The 17,183-nt window shown below is 28.8% G+C and overlaps 2 protein-coding genes across 2 annotated transcripts; one reads left to right on the forward strand and one right to left on the reverse strand.

Annotated features, from left to right (window-relative positions):
• Positions 1–8,055: 8,055 nt before the first annotated feature.
• LOC132930944 (putative beta-carotene-binding protein) lies at positions 8,056–9,430 on the forward strand. The gene is made up of 5 exons (XM_060997069.1): positions 8,056–8,217; positions 8,430–8,522; positions 8,635–8,773; positions 8,867–9,000; positions 9,142–9,430. Exons 1-5 carry the CDS (start codon positions 8,139–8,141, stop codon positions 9,318–9,320), a joined length of 624 nt encoding a protein of 207 aa, XP_060853052.1. The 5' UTR covers positions 8,056–8,138; the 3' UTR covers positions 9,321–9,430.
• On the reverse strand, positions 9,351–14,546 carry LOC132930941 (uncharacterized). The gene is made up of 6 exons (XM_060997066.1): positions 14,063–14,546; positions 13,238–13,330; positions 12,708–12,891; positions 12,400–12,533; positions 10,287–10,439; positions 9,351–10,166 (listed from the first exon to the last, which is right to left on the reverse strand). The coding sequence occupies exons 1-6, from the start codon at positions 14,157–14,159 to the stop codon at positions 10,012–10,014; spliced, it is 816 nt and encodes a 271-aa protein (XP_060853049.1). The 5' UTR covers positions 14,160–14,546; the 3' UTR covers positions 9,351–10,011.
• Between the last annotated feature and the right edge of the window lie 2,637 nt (positions 14,547–17,183).

Consider the following 17,183-nt stretch of genomic DNA (forward strand, 5'->3'; position numbering starts at 1 on the left):
TTTTCTACACGCAGGACATTCATACAAACAACTAATTATTTAACTCTTGTTTAACTTAAATCTTTTCTATAAGTCTCAATAAAAACATTTTCGCTGGTTCGTAAAGCATAAACATGTAATTCAAGACTTCTCGTAAGTTCATTTACTAATTAAAAAATATCGAAAATGTTAGCGTTTAATATTATAATCATGACAAAATGATGAAACTAATGAAAATTTCCAAATTATTTTTTAGTTAATAATTTGTAAAAATGTTTTTTTTTATATTCTTAAATATATAGTATTTTCTACCTAAAATTATTTATAAATATTAATCTGTAAATTAGCATTTAAAACCTCTCAGCCGTAATTAATTTTTTTTTTTAATTTTTTTCGAGTTACGACACTTGCTTAGCAGGTGAGTACTCACGTTTTTCTTGAAAATCTATAAAATAAAAGATAAAAGAATTATCTAATATATTATTATAGTTAAGAGTATGCCATACCCGCATGTGTTGTCTCTGTCTTACTAACGTACATCATAACAAATTTTCGTTCAGCAGAATACATTTTGTGATGTCAGCTTTAATATTATAGTAAATTTACCTATTATCAAATTTAAAGGTACGAACATAGACGCAAATAGGGGGCGCTTAGGGGGTATTAGCAACCCCAATTTTAAAAGTAGCACCCTCAAATACTTTTTTTATAATATTACAATCAGTAGCTATTCAACGCTATGCCCGGAAAATGTAGAGCTTAAGAACCCTCAGTTTAAGTATTGTAATTGCACCTATAGGTACGAATATTATCTAGGCATTGACATATGCTTTTAATGATATTATTATTTTAAAGTGTGTTATGAAAATTTTAAAGTTGTAATATTTCACATAGCTGTAACTCACTTTAAAATAATAATATCATTAAAAACATGTCATTGTCTAGATGATATTCTTACCTTTAAATTTGTTATGATGTACGTTAGTAAGACAGACACAACACATGTGGGTATGGCGTCATCTTAACCTTTTTTTGTAAATAGGTACTAGGTACCTCGGTACCTAACATAAATTAATAACTAAGTGTATTGAATATGGTAAGAGTAATATAATATAACATAAAATTGTGTAAATATAAAACAAAGCCGTGTATAAATCCAGGGGCAACTGAGTAAACCAGTTTCACAAATAAAATAAATGACGTGGATTTGTTTAGGTGTTTTGACTACAGTACACCGGTGCTTATATTTCGAAATCGTATGTTGAGCACTAAACTCTATCTATTACCCTGTGGCCTTATTATCACCGCTGAGTAGGTCTCACCACTCGACGACCGACGTTACCACTTTTGCTACGTGAATTATTCCTTTTTCTTCGACTACTGCAAACTTTTTTTCTCTCTGCTCCCATCTCAAAGGTATGCGAACCACACACGCCCACGACCCACGCGCGACCAAGTCGACCCGAGTACACCATCTCGAACCGAACACCGCGGTCTGCGATGTTCATCCGCCTCATCCATCATGATGTCGACTTTTCCTTATACCATTTGTATCGTTTTACGGCGCAGCCGCGACCGGGCAGCATAACGAGTGTGTACTTTATTTCGAGCTCAAATACCCGTGTTCAGACCTTTTGAAACGGATTCGACGGTAAGTGTTTAGTCGGTTTCAGGCAGCCTTGCTCCGAACACTTGCGCTTTGTTAGCTGCAGGGCTCACACGATGTCGTACACCGGATGACAAGAATACTACTCGTTCTGCGCATATGTGTCACGATCAGTGGCGTATATAAGGTGGGCTTAAGGGTTTGACCCCCCCCCCCTGAAATTAATTTCTTTATACGCCACTGAACACGAATGCTTGATTTTTGCACGACCTATTATCATACGACCTCCAGTTCTCACACGGAATTGGATATTTATTTTATGGCGTAGGCGAGAGAAGTCTAAAATGGTGTTTCACGGCTGAACCAGTATAGTGTTCACTTCAACACGCCGGAGCAATCACGACCAATCTAATTTTGGTAGTTGACGTCTCCCACCTGCATTTCAAACTTCTACATTATTAGGTATAGCGATTACGACTATAACTGGCCTAGTGGTAGTATTCTTGCCCAGTTTACGACTCCACGTGAACCCAAGGAAACGGTCTGTCCAGTGTCAACCTATGTCACCAAGTATATTTCGTTATATGTTTTTTCGATAGAGCCGTTAAAATTATTTATTTCACATTTAGCATCACGCTGAATTGATATAATTTATCAAACAACATAGCATTGATTATATTATTAGTATTTAATTATTACAATAATTTATATTTATACCAATGAAATGTTACATCAACCTTATATTACACGAAATGTACCTAATAACATCTTTCTGTAAAACGGTAAGTTCATAGTATATACCTATAGTATACTATCTTACAACAAATCAAAAATTTCACTGCGTATAGGTAAATTTATAACAATATAATATACATAAAAGTCTTAAGTTCCCACGAATAAAGTTTTTAAATTATAACTGATCACATTAAGCAGAATTCATAATCGTATTTGCACAAGTGATGACAGTAATGTATACATTGTAAAATAAAGTACAATAACTTACGTTCAATTTCATAAGTATCACAAACATTACCACCAAAGACTTGATCTAAATAATTTTTACAATTAAAAATAAATATATTATTTTATAAAGAAATTTTTACCAAATTCTTAAGTTTTTTCTATTTTTTTTTTTTTTGTTTTAGATTCTGAACAGAGTGGAAAATCCATCTAGTTGGTACTTTGGGGGGTCAAAACTAAACAATTTCCAGTAGTTTTCAAATACGTCAGGAAAAACTCTAAAAAGTAACCATACTTTTCGACAAAATCGAATTTTTGATTTTGATGTAACTCAAAAATGAATCATTGTAAATAGCGTTATCTATTTAAGATTAAATTTTCAAAATATTTAGAATTTTTTTAAACTATTTATATGCAACTGAAATTTTCGATTTTTCCAAGTTTTTATTTTTGAAATGACTATAAAAAAAATTGGCTATCCAATAAATCTTTAAAATTGAATACAAGGTTTATTATAAGCTGTTCATTTTGTAGTAACAAGAAATGAAAAATCGTTTGACACAATTATTTTTATAAGCATTAAATGTTCAAATGTTACGAAATATGTCAAATATCGCGAAAATTTGCAAGGAATTTTGAAGTTGAAATTCATAACATTTTTGTTATTTATATCTAAGGTTAAAAAACCAACACAAGGTTATCCATAAGTCTTCCTTCAAGTAACTGTAATAAAAAAATCCCGCGTCAATATAGAAAACATTTTATGAGCGTATGAAATTTATTTTTTCAAAGAAATCGAGTTAAATGACGATATATTACAATTTAAATATAGGTCTATCTATCTTACTATAAATTATCATAGACAGATATATCACCTCCGTTCAGAATCGATTTTCGTATACAATGATCCCTGTCATTGAATTCAAATTTAACACATCCATTTTAGTGAACTACTCTCCATTTCTAGTATACAGCTGAGGGATATCTATTTTTTTAGCCTAATCTTTTTAGAATATCGAAAAAGAGTATTCAGAATATTTTTGTATAAGTTTTTAATATTATAATCATGACAAAATTCACGAAAATCATGAAAATTTGCAAATTATTTTTTAGTTAGATAATTATTTATAATTAATGTCTATTTTTATAATATTAATCTATGAATAAGTGAAATAAAAAATATATACTCACGTTTAATGTTTATAAAATCTATAAGATAAATCATAAAACAAAAAACCAACATATTGTAGTTGACCATGTTCGTAGATAGGTACCTTGGCACTTAATATAAATTATTAATATCTTTAAGGGCGTTGAATAAGATTAAGTAATATATAAGAATAACGTAAAATTATGTTTAACAACGGTATATTAAGGATTAATAAGTAAATACAATATAAAATCGTGTATCCAGGATTAACTGAGTAAACCAATTTCACAAAAGTATAAATGGTGTACATTTATTTAGTTATCAACAGTACACTGGTGCCTATGTTCCAAAATTATATGGTGTGTACTAAACTTTATCTTACACCACCCAACGTACATCGAACATTTGGGTGTGCCTACAAATTTTGTAAAAATATAGGTATATATTATATTATTATGATGTTATTATTACTATAAAAAATATGTATTTATTTATTTAACTGTATTTAAATTTACAAAAATACGTTAAATTGAACACAGGTTGTTTCGATATGTATAATGTAATATTTTTACGGTTAATAATTTGTTTTTGCACATAAATTTTTACTAAAAAATAGTCTATAGGATATTTGCATAAAAAATAGATTTAAATGATATTATTTTTTACGAATTTCGTCAAAATTCTAACTTTAGTATTAAATGCATATATATATATATATATATACAATTGAGGCTATTTTTTTTATAGATATAATAACAACTCATGTGGAATCTTTTATTAATTTTTCAAGAATGTCATGTTGGAATTTTAATAATTTCTAAAATCATGATGACATCCCCATAATTTTTTTTTTTTTAATTATTACAAATGTATGAAATTAAATAGATGTATATCCAATTATTTCATTAAACTTATTTAGTATTTTCTTTTTCTCAATTTTCATCTTTACACATTAATATTCTAACTAAATATGAACTCCTTGCCCCACATAAATTGTTATTCTTAAAGGGGGCATGTATCGAATTATAATATATTGTAATTTCATCGTATGAAAAATTATTTGTAAAATTAAAATAATTTAAAAATATGTTTTCAGTTATGTATTTTTTTTCTCAAGTATGATGATAAATTATATATTGTTATTTTTGATTCAAATAAATTAATAAATAAAAATATTATTGATTATTGAAATTAAAATAATTAAAATTAAGGTATTTTTAATTAGGTAAAAATGTTTTAATTTGAAGTTTGAAAAATGTATTTTAGAAAAAAAAAACTTAAGGTAGGTTTTTATACTATAAATAATGCCTATATTACACTTTAACGTTTACGTCCTCACTTGTGTCAAAATACACACTATTGCACAGCTGTGGATTAGATTGCTATATTTCTACACAAAACAAAGAAGAATACGTATTTATATATATGATAAATTTACAAAAATATAAACACAAAAACAAATGTTCAAAACTTCAAAATTATATCCGGGCTTAGATACTCGAAATATGGTATGCACCATTGTGCATTCATCAACACGTAGGCAAGTTTGACAAGGATATCTGATACAATTGTACCTTGTATCTTGTATATCGATACTCCAAAGCCAAGTATCTATACACTAAACTCTATCTCAAAAAAGAATAATTAGTTGACTGACCGATTTTTGTCCATTTCCATACATCTTCCACTAACGACTCGATCGACTCGTACTATTGGGTTGTCTCCAAATTAATTATAATAATATTAATAATTAGTAAGGAACGGATTTTATTGTAATAAAATCTTTAATATATATATTTTTTTATGTGTCTTAATACTGTGGGTCTTATTACTCTTATTCCAATTTAATATTTAAAAATTTAAAATGTATTTATCTTAATTTTATAAATTTAAAATTTAAGTTTTTATTAGTATAATTTCATTCTATAAATAAGTTATATTTCAGGAGATAGCCATAAATCTAACATAAATTCACATATCGTAAATATGTAGTTTTTGAATCGTTTTTATCTCAAGGTCACTTGTGGCTGCAGGTAATTATTCATTTCGTAAAAGCTGATTATATAATTTCTATTAATAACCACGAGGCATATCAAAACAAAACCACCCCGGCTATAACCGCATTGGTCAATAAAAAATAAACACATATTTACGAATTCGACGACAATATTAATGACCCAAATAAATAATGACTAATAAGTAATGAAATGAACATAATTAATGCTTATAATTCTTCGAATTCAAGTGTGAAATGTAAAACGTAGTCTTCGATATATATAAAAAAAATAAAACTACTGTCATAAACTCATAACAAACCGTTTTAAATTTAAAGTGATATTCATAGAACGATTACGAAGTTATCTACGATTCTTCGGTTCAGTCTCCAATCAATAATGTGATTTATATTCTTCGGTAAAGCACGATTGAACTTATACCTTTTTGCCAACACGATTGAGCATAGAATATTTTATGCCATGTTGCCACATTCTTGCTACTCGTTTGTAATTTATTATTATTATTATTATTTAATGTTCAAGCTTTCAACCAATATTTAAATCTTTAGAATACGGAATCTTTATTAATATATTTAAGCCAACTTGGAAACAGATACCAAGGTAAATCAATAATTTATTATTATAACATTATAATCAAACAGATCTAAATACTATTATAATGTGACTATGTATATTACATATTATTGACTATGAAATCATGTTATATTTTAAATTATTATAATTATTTGAATAACATTTTTGTTTAATACAGTTTAAAATTATTTTGTTAGATTTTTATGCTTTATCGTGTAGGTTTTCTTTTGTATTTTAATTTCCTTTGAACTTGTTTCCTACTGAATGTTTTGTTCGAGCTAAAATATATTAGTTGTTTACCTGTTTAAATATTTGATTATTGCACGATTTAATGGTTAACATTACAATATTAAGTGCTTTTTATTTTTTAGGAAAATACTTTTTGGTTAAACAATTCAAATTATTTTCAAATATTAACGATTGGAAATTCAATAGGTATTTACTAGGTAGGTTAAAATAAGCTTTAAAATACTGCATATACATCGAATCTTCGTAACTTTTAACTGTAAAAGAAGTGCAAAGCTATAGACTTGTGGTTCATTATAGCTTTGAAATTTGTAAAAATAACACTTTGTGATTGAGTTATACATCAGGGTTATCTCGAAAAATAGTTTCTATTCACATATTATAGAATTTTTATTGTTTACGCATTAGTAAGGACATATTCCTGGGCCAGCAATCCTACTCACAAATTATACTTAAAATTCGTTACAAAATTTGCGGCTGAGATACAGTATATAGCCATTAGTTACAATCTAAGACTTAAGCAAAATATTATTTAAGGTCGATGTTCACGGTTCACCTATGAAAATCATTTATTTTTATATCCACAGATGTAGGGCTAATAGTATATATGCAATTAAATTGTTAATCGTTAAATATTAAATAATATTTTGGACGACATTTTATCAAAAAACCTTTTCTATAAGCTACAATGATGTCTGAATGACAGATACGATTAAATTTAAATTAAATTAAATTAAATTAAATTAAAAAAATGAATATTAATATTATACATTATTTATATATATATTATTCAGTAGTTTATGTAAATGATTAATTATTAATTTGTTCAGTACCTAAACTTTTTTGTAGTTATGCACGCTATGATAATACCTAAATGAGATGATCTCACATTGTATATAATTTATAGTAAACTAAAATGATCTCACTAGTTAATCAGTGAACGATTATTTTAATTAAATATATTAAATTACCTAAATCATCTATATAAAAAATATTTTGTGCATATTTAACTTATTTATCTTACATACCATCTGCTAATCATGTTTTTACCAGTCTAGTTAAAGCCAATATTAACGTATTGAATTTAATTACGCAATATAATATATATTAATATTAAATATTGTTGGCTTTTGTTTGTTTGTATTTAATTTACGATTAAAAAGCTGACCAGGAAGTTAATACTCGTGAATCACACAGCTGTCGTTACTCTTTTTTTTTAAACTTAGTTTGTATAATTCTTATCGAGTTATACAAAGTCTGAACATTATTTATTTATTTGATATTATGTTTATAATGTAACTTTTTATTAGCCTTGAAATTCAATTTCCTTGAATTCTATTTGTTAACGTCATCGTGAGAACTGATTCGATTAAATAACAATAGTTATTAAAGACTAATCAAAGCATAATTCTTAGGTACAAAAAGTTTAAGAAAATCGCAATTAAAACTGTCCTTAACCATCAAACTTTGAGTCAATATAAAAGCGATGGGTAAATCATATTTATCAGTTATAGTATAGCAGGACAACTAGGTCGTCTAAATCCTATTTGCATATTAATCGAAATATTTGAAGTTACTATTTGACCGGTATACTATTTGTTCGGTAGAAATGGCAAATTCTCTGTATGTCACCATTATTATTATAGTTTTGTGTGTAAATAATGTTTATTCAAAGTTGAAGCCTATACGTAAGTTTTAAATTAGATGAAAATTTATAAAAACATAATTTTTTTTATACACAAAAGTTATTATTGGTTAAATTTATTTGTTTTATATAATAAAGAGTTTAGATTATATTATTGTATTTCATGTTGATAAATCTAACTTGATATAATTTGATTATATTTTATCGAATATCCTATGATTAAGTGTTGCTTTAAAAAAAATTCATCGATTTTAGCTGATTACTTACACATTTGTCGCCGCTCAAATCCGGACATTCCAAAATGTATTATAGATTCAGCATATTTTTTAAGAACTAAGCTCGCGGAAGGTAAAAAATTAATACTTTTATAGTATTAACGCTAATTGCACTATACTGTGTACTTTTTGAAAGCACCGTTGTTTTAAAAAAATTTTAAAATTTAATTTCCCATTTATTCAAGGAATTCCCGAATTTGACGTTGCCCCTATGGACCCAATGTTGATTAATACACTTATTCCAACGAATGGGAATGGGTTGAAAATAGAAACCACCAATTTATTAGTCACCGGAACCAGTAATTTCTCTATTACTCATCTTATGTAAGCATAAGTATCACACAATACATAATTATGCCCTTGTCTATTGAACTTATGAGAATATATAAATTTACTATTATCGGACACTTAAAATAGAGCTGACATAGACAAACAGGAGTATAACTTTCAAGTGAGATTCCCTCACATGCATGTATTGGGTAATTACAGCATCGATGGCAAAATCGCAAGGATGATCATCAAAGGTCAAGGAGATTTCGATTTGGATATATGTAAGTTTACGTTGCGGTCCTTTATAATACATAATTCTTTTGTGTCAGTGTATTGTCGTGTTTGGGAGTTTTTTTCTAAATGTTATGATTGCTTTTTATGGAGCTGTTTATTCAAAAATACTAAAGTGATTTGGATTTAAGATGGGGTGAAATGCAACGTATCGCTACTGGGAAACGTAATCGATATCGACGGTTTGAATTATATACGTTTCCATCATATATCGCTTAGAATTGCAATAAACAGAGGCAGTATAGAACTAAGAAATTTATTCGGCGGTGATAAAAACTTAGGTAAGTTTATTGAATTGATTTTAAAATAAACTATGGAATAAAAAAATAACGAATACACATTAAAGCGTTTTAAATATTTTATTAATGCATCAAATAAAGGTATTTATAAAATTAAACTTACATAAAATATTAAATAAAACTTATTTACCTATAATATTATCGGTAAAAAAAAAACCCGTTAATATATAAATTGAAAAAATATAAAACATGAAGGTACATGATATAAATAATATTCAACTAAATCAAAAATAAAGTATTCAACTTAAATTATGTTCATAATTAATCTTAAGTATTGATTTTCTCTTAGGTGAAGTACTCAATATGGCTATAAATGCCAATTTCGTAATGTTTTTCATGGAGCTCAGACCGATTATTCAAAAAGTGCTTGAAGAGTTCGTATTAGATACTGTGGAAAAGCTTACGCAACACTTTACCTACGAACAACTGTTTCCAGATTAACAATATAAAATCACAAATATTTTGTTTTTTATAAGTCTGAATACTAATGTTGTAAAATATTTTTAGAAGGCTAGTAAAATGGCCATTTTTAATATGATCACATAAATTGGTAACTATATAATATATAAAAAATACATTTTATACGAATACATACATTCGTTACAATTTTCTCCTTAAGCTATTAAATACACATAACAATAAAAATAAATCAAGAATAAATACATTTAAGGTAAGCCATTAGATATGGTGTAATACCAAACATTACTCTGCTATAAAAATTTCCTCAATCGGTAAGCCGGTCAAAATCTGATTTATCATAGACAGCACCATTTTACCGGCTAATTCTTCGATCATTGGCTTTGTTAATTTCCTCAACTCAGCTTTTTGACTCTTGAGAATATCGTTCAATGCTCTGTCTGAAAATTTAAATACAAAAACGTTATGATATTTCGATAAGTATAATTTTCATTAAAAATAAAAACAAGAAGAAGATAAATATCAGTTATTTGTTGTCTCACGATATTGTATTCGCTTACTTAGGTTTTGGTCTTTCTTGAACAAATTTTGAATCGATATCGAGTAGTCTTTAAAGTCCACTTTGATGTCGATACTGTCGAACAATAATAAAGACTCGTTGTTCTTCCTCTTTATCGTTTTACCGTTCAATGTAGCTTTGACTGCAATGTCAGCTAGAATATTACCATTAGATTTGTTTTAGTTAAGAGACAATTAACCATAATATCATTTTATGATTATATCAATAATGCTGACTACTGATCTACTATCTACAATATTAAATATTGCAGACCCAATAAAAACATTGGTGTCGTGTTATTTGATGATTGAAAGTTAAATTTTGCTTAAGGAAAATAGATGCTTGAGTAATTTAATAATTATTTGCAGTATAACAGGAAAATAACTTAATTGTACTTCATGAGATTTTCATCAAAATATCATATTTATTATTTTTTTTACTGAGTTTTTAAATGTATAATTAGCAAAAAAAAAAGTAAATCGTATAAGCCGATTAAAATGTTTTAATTACTATTTAGGATTATTGTATTTCCTTGTTAATTTTACTATTGTTTAATTAATTCAAGGTTTGATACGGGTTCAAGGTTTGGTATAGTAAATTACTTTGCACAAGCGGTTATATTATTATGTAATTTGTAATTTTTACTGAATTAATTGAAAATTAATCTCGTAAATTGTATAAATTATAATTTTTGTTTAAAGTACTACTTTTTGTTTTTTAAAGTGTGTAAAAATAATTTTATCTATCTATTCAAGATTATTGACAACATTTTAAATTGATTAGAGTTAATTCTTATGTGATATTAATAATATAGTATAATTTTATATATTTAATAATTTATAGCTTAGAGAAGAAAATATAAAATACATATCATAAATATCAAGTACTTTCTGTTGTATTTAAACATTTCATTTAATTTGAAACCAAAAACAAAATGTAATTATTTTATTTATTTATAATGTATTGATGAGTTATATTACTCACAAACAATTATAGAAAATAATATTTCTTACATCTATTTATAAAAATATTTAATTGAAAAAGTTATTTGTATAATAATATACATTATATGTTCAACGTGTGGGAAAAAATACTTTTATACTGATTGAACAATTTATTCAAACCAATAGATTTATTCAAACCACTTTATATACTAAATAGTATAAAAGATTTCTTCAATTAAAATATAACCATAATTATACTGAATTGTGTATGATCTATAATTAGTGTTTTTTTTTTCAAATTTAGTTATTTTGCTATTCGTCAATAATAAAATACTTTTTATTCAAGAAATATTTATATTTTACCTTTAAAATAGAAGCTAAATAATTATGGCTATCATTTAAAAGTAATATTTATTGATACAACAATTCTGTATGTGTATAATATTTATAATATTCTTAGCAGTGACGTACCTTGGGGTTTTATTTACGGCAGGCTAGTAAAAATAATCAATAATACATTAAAAAGAACAAAATATTTTGTACAAGAAATTGTGCGACGTGAGTTTTTACAAAAAGAAAACGATAGATAAACGTTTATGTATCGTAAAAAAAATTCTGTTTATGATTATTGAAAATTGTATTTTTTTTATTACCAATAATGTTTGTAACGAAAAAATGTATTACGCTACTCAAAATGTTAACTTAAAATCGTGTGTTAGATATTTTTTCCATTTTCGGAACCATAATGATGCTAAAAATACAAAAATATAGCTCGACACATAATTTTTATGTCAAATAATTATAATATGTTATTATTATTTTAGTAAAACCATAATTAACATTTTTAAATTGATAAAGAAAATACTTTAAACACAGTTTGTATTATTTTAACTAAATATAATAATATATCGAAATATAGGTAGGTACTATATATATATGGTATTATTTGTTTTGGGGAAAACTTTTGGTTAGTTTTTTTTATAGAAATGTCAATTAGCAATATGAATAATATATTTATGTTAAATATTGGTGCCGTAAATTAATATTAAGATGATAATATAATTATCCACTATTTTTGAAAAGTTATCGTGCGTAAATAATAATAATAGCAATAAACCAAACAGAACAGTAGAACAGTTATTTTGAAATTGCAACTATTTGATAACTCACTTGCATTTATGTATACAGGTCCTGTGCTTTTAATTGGCATATTAAACATAATTAAATTTACGTCATACTCTCCTTCTATTTGCAGTTTTGGGAAAGTGAGGTCTATGAAGAATTCGTTCTTTTTAATATCCACCCTGAAAATAAATTAATAAATTACAATACAATATAATATAGTATAGAAATATATAGTATTATTATAGCATTATAACAACCACACGCTCGGTATTGGAATTGATTTTAAAATATACTAAGTATATTTTAAAATCAATGGTATTGGCTAAATAATCGTTTTAGATGTTGATACTTACTTAAGTTCATGAATATCAAACTCAGATGAATGATGGATAATCAAATTACGTGCAAACGCCTTAGATTTATCGGATCTTTGAACCGTACCACCAAAAATAGAGGCACCCAGACCTTGGAATATTTTTAAATCAATTTCTTGAATAACAAATGGTTCCAACGAAGGTATGTTAAGTTCAGGTATTCCTAAATTTGAATAATATTATTATAAATTATAATGTGATCGTACATAGAAGCTAGAAGCAATACAGTTTAACAGATATATATATATTATATATTTATCTAAAACCAATTCAAGTTAAACAAATATTACATTATTAGCAAAATAAACAAATTATTTATACACAATTTATTTTATTGGAATAAAAATTATATAAATGTTAAAATAATAGTATTATGATTAATGATATTACGTTCTATCTTCAAACACGTTTTTTAGATCTATAGGTAGTAATTTTTTATCGGCTTCAACTAAATAATTATTATATCTATCCTTATTTATACAATGTATTTAAAATTATAATATAAGTACCTGATTTAGAGTGCTTTAAAATATCTTTCATTAAGCTAGTCAAACATTGGCTTAATTTTGGGTCTGAAAGCTTGCACAGCGTCGTATACTTAGCTGAAATCATAAATTACATAACACGGTATCAAATATTTGAAATCGATTGATTCAATTTCTATTTATATTATAAAGTATATTATCTACTCAACGAAATATACCGGGTCCTATTCAAAAGATTCTGTAGAGAAAAAAAACATAATCATGTTATTAACTGTAATCCTATAGGTGTCGACTGAAAACAATTTTGATATTATTTAGTTCTTTTTTTCAGGCACCAAGACAAATAATATTAAATTCGTGTATTATATTAGGTGTCGTTATTGAATTGACAGTTTTTCATTCACGGACATTGAAATATATATCATGGTTAAAAACACTACATAATAATCAAACGTGCTATTGATGTGTTGCATCGATAAATCGAATACTTCGCACAGACCTCCGGGGAATAGCACTCCGAGAAGCGCTCCAATAAATACAGCGATACAGTATCATACTACCTGCACGATATACAGGTATTGCAATATCGTATCATGAAATTATATATTTATTTATCGACAACACGTGTTAAACGCGAACACAAAATCGTGTCGGTAGAGCTGGTGCCATCGGTTTCACGAACCGCGTTTGTTCGAGAGTTTTTTTTTCCGCCAGACACGTGATTACTCGCAAGTTCTAAATCTGCAGACAATTCGAAATCGCTTCGATCGTTGTACACACATATTATGATGTAAACTATATAATTATCATCGAACAGGACTGTCGCCCGCCGAGAACTCGCACACTTACCCAGTCTGCTGGTTTTCGCGGGCTTTCCCGCGACCGTGCAGACGATGGCCGCCAGGACTACGGCTGTCATCACGGACTTGATAGTCATCACGTGCATGGCGATCGTGACGATATTATGCGCAATTACGTGAGGTGTATTGTATACGAAAATACAGCAATCGCCCACGCGAAAAACTTGCTATCCCTTACGAAAGTCAGGGAAAACAAGACTATATATTATGCGACTGAGTGATGGTTCGGAAACAACCCCGAAAACACAGTGAGACGAATCGCCGCCGAGTGCGTTGCAGTTACACAGTGCGCGCGTCGGGTCAGTAGAAGTTTATATAGGTAGTATACCTATAATACCGCCTAATATAATATAATTTTTTTTTTATTCAATTTATAATATATTAATACGATCTATAGGCCACCTGAGCACACGACGACACGACACGGCACTGCTGCGGCTACGGCTTTCGGCGTCGGAGTGTTGGGCTGCCACCCGATGATCGGCCATTTCAACTGCAGAATCAGCCCGTACGCGTAAGCGCGCGACTTCGACCTTGACAATCGCACGTCGCCCGAGACGCTGGCGCGCGAGTTCGGCGAGAACGAGAAAAAAATAATTTTATAAATTATAGAATAATAAATAATAATAACGACCGGCGATTATCTCCGTCATCGTCGTGTGATGATTATTACGATAAAACAATTGTGCCACTCGCCTACTCGCACGAATTATATGATATTATAATAATAATATATATACGCACGCGTAACGTCTTCAACGCCGCCGCCGCCGCCGTCGTCGTGTTGTTGTTGTTGCGCCGTAGCCGCGCGGGGGTGTCGGGAAAACGATTTTTTTTTTTTTTTAATTTTTAATATTTTTCCTCCTCGTCCGATTCGCCCGAAACTCGTAAAATTACACGTTTACTTCGAAACCGACGTTTCGTCATCGGACCATATAAATTGGGCAAGCATATACGCGCGTAGATATGTGGTAAACCGCGCGCGTTCCGATCGCGAATTCTTCCGCGCCAAAACGCATCGTAATAACCGGCAATTATGCGCCCGAAACCGGTTGTTATAGACGTTATAGACGTCAGTACATCCGTACAGGCGCGCGATTATATCGGTTGCCGACGAAGGTATAGCAATAACGACGACGATAATATAATAATAATAATAATAATAACATATTGTTGTTGCGCCGGTGTTGTTGTTTTCGTTCGGGAAATTCGCTCGAAAGGACGCGGATGAGGGCGGAAGACGGCATTGCGAAAAATTAAACTAAAAAAAAAACCCGTCAAACGTTGATATTAACATTATATGGTGTGTGCGTATAGCGTGTGATACGAATTAAAGTTGTGGCGGTCCGGTTTTTGTCGGTTTATCTCGCGAGTCACGGTATATACGCGCGCGCGTCATCGATGATGCTCGGCAGTTACGATATAATTATTATTAATCATAATCGTGTAATAGTAGCTGTAGGAGGTGTAGTAAATGCCATTGCCGTGTTTGTTTCGTGTATATTATAATATTATTGTATTCCGGTATAACGACCGACGCTTAATTATATACCTATATATATATATATATATATATATAATATTATTATAATCTATACGCACACGAGCACGTCTACGTCCTACTCGACGTTCACGACCGGTGCTCGGCGTATTATAAACAGATTAAACGTTTTCCCGAAACGTATATATATATAGGCACACTCGCCTTGATCGCCGTGTGCGTTTTATTTATGCCGATTCGTTTTCATTACCTCCATAGGTGTAATCGTTTTATTTATGACGACGCGTCCCATAATGATGTATACATTATATAAGTGAAAACGTATACAAACGATTATTATCATCTCGCGTACCGTATAGGTATGCTGCCGCTGTATTACTCCCCCCTCCCCCGCGCCCTTTTTCTATTTCAATATAATATACAGTTTTACGAGATTCGATTAATCGTCAATGGTCGATTAGATACAGTAAAAAGGGGATGTTGTTCGTTTGAACTTTGTATCGCCGCAATACAACATTTGTTATGCATATAGACGTATAATAGTAACTATATATATATACTAGTTATTAGTAACACACTTAGATATTTTTGTATTCTAGTATACTAAAAATCTTAAGAATTTGAAATTACGGTTCCCGAGTATATTTAAAAGTCCCTGTATAGAACAAGAATACTTGAATAAATACATTATTAAATGAAAGACGGGGATAAACATGATTGATGACTATAAACCTGTACCCATATCTAGTAGATCTTATAATAAATTATTTCTGCCGATCAAATAATTGTCTTACTCATCAAAACGATATTATTCAAAATATAAAAACACAGATTAAAACACACCATGATCAATGAATTGATGTTATAGGTATTGGTATCAGTGCATAACTATATGTCCGATCGACAGGTAGCGTTTTATTTGCACGTTAAAACGCGAAAGCGTCATTTGAACGATAAATAAATATATCGATAAGTATATATACGTCTTATTAATTATGTATATTTCTATGTATTTTATGGATTTACAAGTGTCTCTGATTGCCTTGTACTGTATGTCCGTTGTCCAGGATATGCCTATTATTAGTCTTATTAAAAAAATACACAGACATTTCAAGTCTTTAATATTATATTATAAATGTTTGATTACACGGAGTAATCGTTGTTTTTAATGATTTAAATAAAATTTAAAATAACAATAATAACAGTGGCGTACCTACGCTTTGAAATGCCTTAAGGCAAAAAAAAATTGTCACCCCTTTAATACGCTATACTCTTATAAGATTATATTTATTAAATTTCAACCATAATTTGTCGACTTAATACTGGAAAATCAAATGTAGCATCCTTCTCACTCCTGTAAGCCATCAAAAGAATTGAATGCCTCGAAGGACTGTCTCTATGTTGCCACTACGGTAGCTATGCTTGAATAATTCAATAAAAATTAATATAGATTGACCTAAATGATAAGTATCTAACCTATGGTACCCTATTTGATGAATATAATGCGCCACTGATGGTGCTATACGTACTGAACAGTCTGAACACTTGGATTGCGTTCGTTGTGTATATTATTACATTAATAACAGTTTACTTTAGTTTTAAATGTTTT

Source organism: Rhopalosiphum padi, chromosome 4 (genome assembly GCF_020882245.1).
Source record: "Rhopalosiphum padi isolate XX-2018 chromosome 4, ASM2088224v1, whole genome shotgun sequence".
In the NCBI taxonomy this organism is placed as follows: domain Eukaryota; kingdom Metazoa; phylum Arthropoda; class Insecta; order Hemiptera; family Aphididae; genus Rhopalosiphum; species Rhopalosiphum padi.

Excerpts from the sequence above, each read along its gene's own strand:
- LOC132930941 (XM_060997066.1), bottom strand. The coding sequence starts at position 14,159 with ATGCACGTGATGACTATCAAGTCCGTGATGACAGCCGTAGTCCTGGCG. Across the intron at positions 12,892-13,237 it reads TTTAAAGCACTCTAAATCAG|GAATACCTGAACTTAACATA; the intron begins GTACTTATATTA and ends ATTCAAATTTAG. Across the intron at positions 10,167-10,286 it reads CAAGAAAGACCAAAACCTAA|ACAGAGCATTGAACGATATT; the intron begins GTAAGCGAATAC and ends TTAAATTTTCAG.
- LOC132930944 (XM_060997069.1), top strand. The coding sequence starts at position 8,139 with ATGGCAAATTCTCTGTATGTCACCATTATTATTATAGTTTTGTGTGTA. Across the intron at positions 8,523-8,634 it reads AAGAACTAAGCTCGCGGAAG|GAATTCCCGAATTTGACGTT; the intron begins GTAAAAAATTAA and ends CATTTATTCAAG. Across the intron at positions 9,001-9,141 it reads AGATTTCGATTTGGATATAT|ATGGGGTGAAATGCAACGTA; the intron begins GTAAGTTTACGT and ends TTTGGATTTAAG.